Source organism: Lepisosteus oculatus, chromosome 29, assembly GCF_040954835.1.
Source record: "Lepisosteus oculatus isolate fLepOcu1 chromosome 29, fLepOcu1.hap2, whole genome shotgun sequence".
NCBI lineage: Eukaryota > Metazoa > Chordata > Actinopteri > Semionotiformes > Lepisosteidae > Lepisosteus > Lepisosteus oculatus.
Window position 1 is genome coordinate 3,235,384 of NC_090724.1, and position 10,468 is coordinate 3,245,851.

The 10,468-nt window shown below is 39.7% G+C and overlaps 1 protein-coding gene across 1 annotated transcript; it reads right to left on the minus strand.

The window, feature by feature from the left end:
* Window positions 1-1,987: 1,987 nt before the first annotated feature.
* On the minus strand, window positions 1,988-9,435 carry fam174c (family with sequence similarity 174 member C). Its single transcript, XM_006639935.3, has 3 exons — window positions 8,959-9,435; window positions 7,529-7,657; window positions 1,988-6,570 (listed from the first exon to the last, which is right to left on the minus strand). Exons 1-3 carry the CDS (start codon window positions 9,240-9,242, stop codon window positions 6,567-6,569), a joined length of 417 nt encoding a protein of 138 aa, XP_006639998.1. The 5' UTR covers window positions 9,243-9,435; the 3' UTR covers window positions 1,988-6,566.
* Between the last annotated feature and the right edge of the window lie 1,033 nt (window positions 9,436-10,468).

Genomic DNA, 10,468 nt, shown 5'->3' on the forward strand with positions numbered 1-10,468 from the left:
TGGAAAGTCAGGACCTTGGTTTTTGGTCTTATCCTAAAGAAAGCACTTTTTTACAGTATAGTGTCCCTATCACTATACTGGGGCATTAGGACCCACACAGACCCACACAGGTGTTAGTGGGACCTACTGGTCCCACTAACACCTCTTCCAGCAGAAACCTTAGCTTTCCCAGGAGGTCTCCCATCCAGGTACTGGCCAGAATGGTGTCTTAAGGCTCCCCGAAGACAGCTCAAGAGTGCTGGTCATAAACATGCCCTAGGCAGCAATATAAAACAAGGCAGATGTGTCCTTCTATGGCATTAAGATGGATTTTGAATCTTCTTTTATGCCATTTTAAAATCTCCTGGATTCTTGTCGGTTTGTATTCCAATTGGATTTCTTGGAAGATGATTTCCCAAGTTCCAGCTGTGGCCCTGTGAGCATTTGTTCCCCTTGCTGGCTCTGCTGTGTGTTGCGGAGTGTACTAAATTGCTGCTTGCACGAGTCAGACAGAATTATCTGATGCAAATCCCATCATAAAATTGACCGCTTCCAACATTTGTCTCCATAAAAGTGCGTCGAGTTAATTGGAAAAAGATGTGCAAATCAGCCAAGTTTGAAACGTATCGGCACCTGGCGTTGTTTGAGTTGATTTTAATTGCAGCCATTGAGACTTGAAACGCTGCAGTATAAAGCATTGATTTAATTCACAGTGCAGTTATTGTATTTCCTGAACTAAAAAGTTAAAGCCCCATAAATTACACGCACACATTTACAACCCATTTATGAACAAAACACTTTATCATGCAAGTAAAGGGGCCGAGAGGAGACGCCCAGGAGACATAGTGCACATTGTGAACAATTTTGGACAATTTTCCCCACGCGGAAGGTGCATTTTTTGAAAGTAAAATACTTGAACAAATATATTGCCTATCACAGTTAGCGAATGGTGAATTTAAAATTGAGGCAAAGAGAAAGAAAGTAGGGTGGAGAATTTCTTTCACAAGTCTACAATAGACATGAGTTCGCCTTTAACTCTTTATCAAAAGGAACAGCAGCAATTCATTTTTAATGTCAAGTTGATTGGACACAGGGGTACCTCAGACAGTTTAAAAGCGAGTACACCGAATTAAAAGACCAATCCCATTATCAGCCTGCAGATACAAGACAGAGCCTGTTTAATACACTCATCGTGCGTAGAAGTAGAACTATAGCCCCGCCTGGTGGCAGAGAGATGTAATTGCACTTGAAACAATTTCTCACAATTTTCCTTCCGCGGTGTCCAGGATCTGGCACGTTTTCTCTTTAGTGCTCAAGTCTATGAGTAAAGGGATAAAACCCTTTATACCATAAAGATATAAAGAATGACATAGAAAACTAAGTCTGGGAATCTCCTTTTTACAACTTAGGTTGTAAAAGTAAGTTTGATCAAAAGTCTGTTGTTTGAACACCCTAAGGGAGAAAATACATTTTGAGATTAAAATTAATCCCAATTGTTCAATTTAAGGCATATAAGTGATTTCTGGGAAGATTTGTCAAATTTTAAACCATATTTCAAGATTACAATTGTTTTTTGTTGCTCCACAGATCAACAAAGGAATTAATGACGCATACTGTACTGTCTTATGACTGTGTATCTGAGCAACAAAGTCACGTGCTGGAGAGAAAAAGAATGTGGAGGTACATTTACATGATAGCCAATATCATGATCAGGTGAGCCGCATTCTCTTTGTCAGTGCTGAACTATGTTCTAAACAGATCTAAGCTTTTCTTGTGCAATACTCAAGGAAACAAGAAGGGAAATTGTGTTCTTATGACAAAGACTGTACCTCATATCTGTTTAACCTTTGCGATTTCTGATCTTGGATGCACTGGGATTTTAAAAAGCTTTCTGCACATGTCATGCAATCTGACATATTATGGATTCCAGTGTAACACCAACTAAAACCTGGATGCTGCTGCACAGTTAAGCAATTGTTTGACAAAGAAAAAGCCACAACAAAGCAGATTTCAGTCAAAGTCATTTTAATGAGAAAGAGCACATATTGTTGTGTGTGAAACAAGTTGCTGATCATCAGCAAAACAAGAGAGCACATCCTGCCACCACATTGAAAGTGCCCCTTGAGGGCCAGGACTGCATTCGTTAAAACAAAACACAAATTAATCCCCCTTGGTCCCCGTTTTATAGTGTATGCACTTTTAATATCAAGTAATCTATTTGCCCATTTTTATTTCCTCCTGTGTTAACATACTGTACATCAGAGACAGTAGCATTTACACTGAACTTGAGAACACACAAGAAAGAAATAGTAGAAATGAAATAGCATAAAATCCAAGTTAAAGGATAACTCTACAAATTGTGGTACTGTATGTGGGTCTTCACAGCTCTTCTAGGTCAACAACACTATAGGAAAACCTGTCAATTTCAAAATGAATTTTAAAAGAGACAAAACTACAATATACCAATTGTGATCATTTGGCATTTAGGCCAGCAATGTGCCAGAGGAAACAAATTTAAGTCTGACAACTTACAATGTTCATCTTAGAGGCTCTGCAGAGTTACATCTGTCTTGAAAGCATCAAGCAGCAGAGATCAAGGGGTTAATGCCTTGATGAAGCTAAGATGGCCCTAGTTAGTAGAATATCACAAAACAGGTTATGTCACTGTGTAGCGTGCAGTAGGCATGAATTTGTGTGAGTGGCTGTCTTCGTTTTGCATCAGCACATAATAAAAGGCGTGCTTCTTCAGATGGCCCCATGTAAAGCACATGGCTACACGAGCCAGTTCCAGAATTAAATTCTTCAGGAAGGATAAATAACATTGACAAAGGTCATGTAAGCCATTGCATCACTTTAAAAATAAAAGCTTTGTTTTTACTTACATGGAATTTCAAATGTATTTACAATGGTTGGTTAAAGGCACTGAGAAAGTATGTCACAGGAGTCAAATCACCCTGAAATCCATGTCTAATACTATACACAGGTAAAGGTTAGCACTCAGACTCCCTGTCACCTTAGTAAGTTATAACACTCTTATACAAAAAGCTGGTGTGGACTAAAATCACACAAAGCTACTACCTCTTACAAATGGAATACAAAATCTATTAATCCATCTAAAAAAGTTTGGTCCAGACAATTCAAAAAATGTCTACAACTCAACTATCCCTTTGATGGATTAACCATCAGAGAAACTTTATTTTTATTTTTTTGCCAAACAGTACGAGCAGTTAACATGTCTTGGAATGTATTATCTGTTCCTAAGGACTGGGGCTGTCTCTTCTTAAACATCCTGACATAGTTCACTCCCACCACAGAATGAACTGTGCATCACCTTGCAGAGGTTAAATAAGCCACAGAACTGCCATTCTAGTATTCTCTAGTTCTCTAGTTGTCATCCTCTAGTACTCTGGGGAAAATTGCCAGCGTGTTTAGACCTTTCTATCCCCTTTAAACCGTTTGTTAGAATAAAAAATATATACATGATACATGATGATGGGGAAAAAAGCTACCCCAATGTTCCCTACCCAATTCTCAGTTTTCCAGGACTTCCCCTCCATTGCAAATAAGACCCTAATGATGTGGCAAAGCCAAATCTGAGCACAGAGACCTCAATCCCAAATACTGGACGCAGTTCAATAAATTACTTTCCTCCAACAGGGAGCCAGTAAACTCAGTTTAACGCTCAAAAGGCTGTCAGTAACTGCCACAGCATCACTGAAGTGAGACGATTCCAAGCCCAGAGGGTTTCAGAAATAATTAACGCTGCTTTGGTAAAAATCAGGGTCAGGCTCAATTACAGTTACCCAGAATGACAAGCAATTAATTACAATTACGAGCCTTTATTAATTTGAGAGTTTTTAATGTTATCTGCTTTTCTGCATAAAAATATGAGCCCTGACAGTAACCAGTGTATGTCACTCTCAGTAACAAATAAAGTGCAGTTGAACTTGCCTATACAAGTGCAATTGGGACCCCAGAACAAGACACGGTTACAGTGCAGCACCGTACAAACTTTTCCCCCTTTTGAATTTAAATATTTGGCCGAGCAAGTCATTAAGTTGATGTGCAACTAAACTGATCTTTAGCATCACATGCCTTCTCTACAGTAGGTGGACCAGAGAAACCAGCCGGAAACGAAATGCAAATATAATCCATTCTGAGAAATGACAGGCTTTCATTAAGAAATTGTGGGCATATACAACAAACTGATTCAAACTAGTAGAGTCCAATTCCCTACTAGCAACAAAAAGGCAAAGGATCTCCCTGACCTCCTTAAGTTCGCTGCCTTTCTTACAGTACATTTCCGGAGCTGTGCTCATGTGTTCCTTAAAAACAAAGATCTGTTTTGGAACACATGAACAGCGTGCAGCGGATGAATTTCCTCCTCCTATCTGCTGTAATGACGAGCCATTTTAATGGTTCTAGGAGAAATCTCTACACTGGTCTTGTAAATTCAGAGGTGTCTTTGAAGGCTGTTAGGAATGGTAAGATTAGAATGATTTTCATTAACGTGCTGCACATTTTTCAACTCCTTACCTCTGCCGAAGATGGGCACTCCATCCTAGTCAACTAAAATGAGAGAAATTGCCTGTACAAAAAACAACTGAAAAACAGCAACCAGGAAGATGATCAGTAACATTCCTGTTGCATCAACACAGTAACTAGTCTCTTCTCGGATATTTAAGCAAAAACACTGCTATTTCCAAAATAAAAAAATGCTTAGTACACTGTGGATACAAAAATGGATAAAACTTGTAAAAGGTTACTACTGAACGTGACACTGCCAGTTTTAAAATTTTAAGGCACACTTTGACTGGCACATTACAGGAAAAAATATTATTTTCCTTCCAGAGGTGGTAAAAAACAAATACTTGGGTGTACAGTTCTTGATAAATCAAGGACATGTACTACTTCACAGCCCTATCTAACATGTATGTTCTAAATTCAGCTCACAGAAACACATGGCTCCTTCTCACACTGAGAGGTTCCATACAAATAGTTTTCCTAATATTTTTCTCACTTGTTGCATAGACTAGAATGAATACAATTCAGATATTTTAGCACAATTGTAAATTTAAGTGGTTTAGAACATTTTTCGAATAGAGCAATATCTTGTTTTATCATTAACAGTGTGAATCAAAGCACCATGTGTAAAAAAACAGGCGAAAGAGTTAGTTTTTAGTCCCCTCTGTATTTTGCCACCAAAGGCTGTCTTGCCATCTTAATCCATTCTGCTCTGGTGCAGGTAGCATGTGTAGCAGGAATAGGAATTGAGAAGAACAGTTCAAACAGAAGGATCTGTAAGGCTCCAGCCCTGCCACCCCCCTTGGATCTCAGAACCCTGTGCATTTTAAAGAAAGGCTTTGATAAAAGCTGCCACTGCTTTATCACAGGTAAGAACGAGCACTGAGAAAATGCAATCACAGAAGAGAACAGAAGATGGAACTAACAAACCCAAGACATCACCCACCTCCAGTCAAATCTAAAGGTTACCACTAATAAACCTTGACATGCACAATGAAACTGGCTACTGTTGTTAGTTACCTTCGGATGCAATAACATTTTCAATGCAAATCTGTAGCTGAGCCAAGATCACTCCTTTTGCTTTGTTTTTGCTTTTCTTATCTGCGGGATTATTTTTAGCAGCTCCATCTTGAAGGATCTTTATCTGGAGATAAAGATCAATAAGGAGCGTGAAGAAACCGACAGTCTTCCACCTCTGAAATTGTGTATAGATTTTTGAATTAAGGCCCTTGAGGCAAAGTTCCTTTTATGAATAAACAGATAAGCTTTAAGTTGTTTAAATAGGTGAAGACAGGCTTATCAGCTTCCTTTACAGGCGCTGAAAGTTAGTCGGGCGCATTCAGGCTCTTAAGAAGACTGCAGTGAGACTTTTCTGATTGATCACTGTGGTCTGCCACGTGATCTGCTCTCCAGAACATGTTTATAGAGTGCCAAGCAAGAGTCTCGTTTTGTAAACAGGAGGAAGGTTGGAAAACAACGGCGGTATGGAGCGTGGGTAATGTTCCCTGCTGGAACAACAAATGACTTAAAGGTTTTCATAGTTAAACTGTCTGCTTTTTATAAAATTAAACACACAATATTTCAGTAATGTACCAACCAACGCCTTCACAAACAGCCAGTGAATGTTTTCATTCAACCAACAATTTAAGTCCCAAGTTAGGCAAGTTATACAACAATCATTTCAGGAAGGGTCATGAGATAGCCGTATGAAAGGAGCAAGTATCAGTCAGTAATTTCCAAGGACGAACAATCGAATAGTCCTTGTTTCTTTCATCTTAGAGTGCATGATACCTACCAAGAACCAGCTCCTCTTACTTCAGATCCTTTCAATTAAAGCCAAAGAGAGGATGGTGGCTTCTGTCCATTCTTCCCACCAAAACGTCACGTTTTTAGTCTTTTTGTTTTTAAATAGATGTATTAACGTCACGTTAAAAAAAACACCTACATTTCCAGTTTGTTTGCAGTTTTGGAGGAAAAAAATGAGTTGAGCAGTAGAAGAATGTATGTTGTAGAACCTTTGATCCTTCCAGTCTTCTGTGCTCCACAGATCAGAGACGCAAGGTTCATCTGACACACAAAGGAAAGAAATCTGATATAAGAACCCTAGCAAGGGAGGATCTGTAAGAAACTGTATCTCTCATTACAGAACGAGTAGGAAAGGAAAATCAGTTGGTACAGACTACACATTTAATCACAGCTGGTTTTATTTTATAGGGACATATTTTCAAAAAGCTCTGATGCTGACTGATGCTGGATGGAAACATAAATAGGTCAATGTGGAGACATATTGTGTCTCTGACTTTTTGTGACAGCTGGGTTTCCTTTGAGCATAAAAAGAAACTTGAAAGGTAAGAATTTTGATTTGCTGAAAATTGATTTTTTCCCCTGAAAAAGAGTGTCAAACCACAAACGTATTACCACTCAGGTCCTTGCATTCCAAAGATCTACATCAAGATAGGGAACAGGGGAGTTCATCTGATTTATGTGATTTGAGAACTGATACCAGGGTCCAACTCCTGCATTGGCTCAGAAGCACTCAGAAGCAATCTGGACACCCCAAGAGGAGAGTGTCTCTGTCTCCAGTGACCTCAACTGGGCATCTGTAAGCATAAACTCCACCACTACTATCAATCAACTTTGGATACTACATACCATAATAGTGAGTTACCTCCATCCTGGCTTCAATCACAGAGTACTTAATGTTATTGTAGGCAAATAAGACTAGGTGTAGAACATTTTTGAAGTATGAAACCAGCTTATTAAGTATGTATATTTTATTATGCATATATCACTGATATTGATAACTTTGACTCAGATGTTGCTTTGACTAACAACCAGACTCGAAAGAACACTCATAAAGGAAACTGAGGTTCAATGAGCTGCCTTAAAAATCTGACTGGGGCTACAACCGTGTAAAACACCTTAAGCGTTATATATCTTCAGCATTTATATTTCCTTTAACCATATTTCCTTCAAAATATGTGAACACCAACAGTTCAAAAGTGCCGTGCTGGTCAGTGCTCACCTCCTCAAGGACCTGGCCTCGTACACAGTGGTGTCGTCGTCGTCGCTCTCCAGTGGCGCCATCTCCATGGTATCGTCGTGGTTGGACAGCAGCCCATACTTCTTTCTCTGCGTTGTTGTCTTCCGCAACCTGCAAGAGCAAGAGCCCATGAAGCACCAGAGAACGAAGCGACCCTGTTTTACCAACATAGACCTGTGTGCCTCACCCCCTCCAGGGTGGATTTACTGTACTCCCATCTGTGTGCCCAGGTGTAAAACTAAGAAACCACTCATCCTCACTGCAATATCACCTACAGACAATGTAAAGTAACTCTCTTATCTCCTGTAACACTACTGTACTGCAGGAGATTTTCTCTCTTGGTTAAGTTTGTCTTTCTGGTTTTGTTGTATTGGCCTGAGCCATAAAACAAAATTCCCCCAGAAGATAATAAAGTCTGAACGGAACGGAACTGTGCATCCCTCTCTAATACCACAGCACTAACACACTATATCTCTGAGTATCTGTAACACCAACCATCGCAAAGTCACTGAACACCAGACATCGAAAAGGAAACCTAAACGTTACTTTACCATTGGTAAAAATAAATAAATAAATAAATAAATAAATAAATAAATAAAAGAAAACAGGAAAGGCTGCTTAACAAGTTATTAGGTCCGCCCACGCTTGGCACACTGGCACCTTAATGAGGTTGTTAGCGCGGAAGACATTTATTATGAATTCGTCATAGTGTCATATCGACTGAGCAAAGAGATTCAAAGTCTGTTACTACTTATTTCTCTGCTTATATATGACATCCCTGTATACTACTACATAATTCTTCTACAAATGTGGGTCACACTTTCCATTGCGTGTCAGAAGTTCTCTGGATCAAGTTTTTTTCTGTGCTTCACAATATTAATACCAGGGTAAATTCTCCTGGTTCGTCAAACCTTTTGGGGACATTCATGTGACCCTTGTGAAATCTACTCAAATCTGTAACTATGGAAAGTGAGCACGGTACTGTAAAATATTTAAATACGCAACTGCACATTTTAATATACAGGAAAAAAAACTAAAATGATTGTCTTGCTGTCATTTCTTAAGTACTTCTTACTTCACAGACTTAAAAAAAAACCTACGAGCAATATGCTGTACTTATGTTCTGGCTGTTGTAACTCTTGTATTACAACACGAAGTCAGAAGAGGACGTCGGAAAACACCAAGCCTAACCGCCGCGCAGTGAAACTGGGGGGATTTGGACATGAGTCAGTTTCTCACCAAAAATGTGTAAGTCACAAAATTTCAAGTCTCCGTGTTGAAATCGTGAACTCCATAGCTATTCGCGGAAATGTAATGCTTAATCTACCGAGTAACTCGATTAAAAAAAACACACAAAAACTATTCTATATAAAGCTGTGTTCCTCTTTATAATTATGTTTCCAAATACTCACCTGACAGCTCTGACAATGAAATACACGACTCCGATGACCGTGATGCCCATCAACACGTACAGCGCTCTCTGGATCATCGATCTGTTCACACTGAAATCATTGTATCCTTTGCTCCCGTTTTCAGTCCCGTTGACGTGGCCGTTACGTGTGGTTGAAACTGTGGGATTCAGGGTTTTGTTGGCCGGAGAGTCAAGACTGGCATTTTCGGGGTTCTGGTCTCCAGTAACCGCCGAGGCAACAAACCGAAGTATCACCATGGAAAGCAAACCCACCGGAAGCTGCATCTTTCTCGATGTTTCTCGCTTTAAACAAAGATCAGTTCCTCAATCGTACGCGTCTGTTCCACTTGTCTTCGCGATATTCATATGGGAAAGGACATCAGCGTCACCGTTTTTCTCCTGTGTTTGCTGAGTGTGTCTGTAATTTCCTCAAGTGGTCCCCACTTCCTGGTTGTGACGGGAAGATCACCCGTCAGTAAGTCAGATCCGGCTTGGAAACAGTGGTCGGAGAAAATAGTTCCCCCTGGTCACGCTTTTTAATGGCAACTCGACAGTATTCTCGGTAAACGAAGCTTGATGTATGATTTTTTCCCGAAGCGTATTACTCGTATTTTATGAGAAGAAAAACTAAGTGTTGTTCATCGCGTAAATTTTGTTTACAGATACTCTGGAATGTACAAGTACCGCGATTTACAAAAGGCGTGCAAACGATTAGACGGTAGAGATTCAAAAGTTATTTCGGTGCAGTTCAGAAGCTACAGTGTAGGTAAATAGGTAAAATAAGGGTCTGCCTTTTCTCTGAATGTTAGTTTATACTGTACTTATTTTATCCCGAATAATCCCAAAGCGCTTTAAAAAAATGATGCACGGTTTAGTTATTACTGGTGGTTTCAGGTAGTGGTGAATGGTAGAGAAATTATTTATTCAATTAACTTAGGTGAGGGCCTAAGCTAAATCGTTTATTGAACACGGTAGAACCTCAGGTGAAGGAGCCCAACCTCTGCAGCACAGTATCCACGCTCAACATGTCGGGGCACTGGACGGGAAAGTCAGGTGCTGGGGAAAGAGCGCCACCTACCCATCACCAGTTTCACTTTCAGCAGCAATACTCTCCCTGTACTGACCGAACTTAATCTTGTTTAACTGCCTGTTTTCTTCATTATAAACGCTGTCTTTTTTTTGCTGTCCACCTTTAAGCCATAGTATTTTACATATAGGAGGGGACCACTAAAATATAAAACTCCACCACTTTAATATGAAAATATGAGGTGTAGCTACTATTTCATGCCTGCAGCCTCAGTATACAGCAGATCAGGTAGAGTGAGAAATGGCCAACCAAATTAAGGGCATGTTTTAGGCACTCACAGTGCAGCTATTAGTTTTGAAAGCATGTTACTCTATAACAAGCATGCCGAGGAGAGACTGCTCAGACCTTGTTAAATGTCTTAATGATGCTTCTGTAGGAGAATAGGTCTGGAATTAAAGACTAAGTGCTGCAGCAAACTAGAATA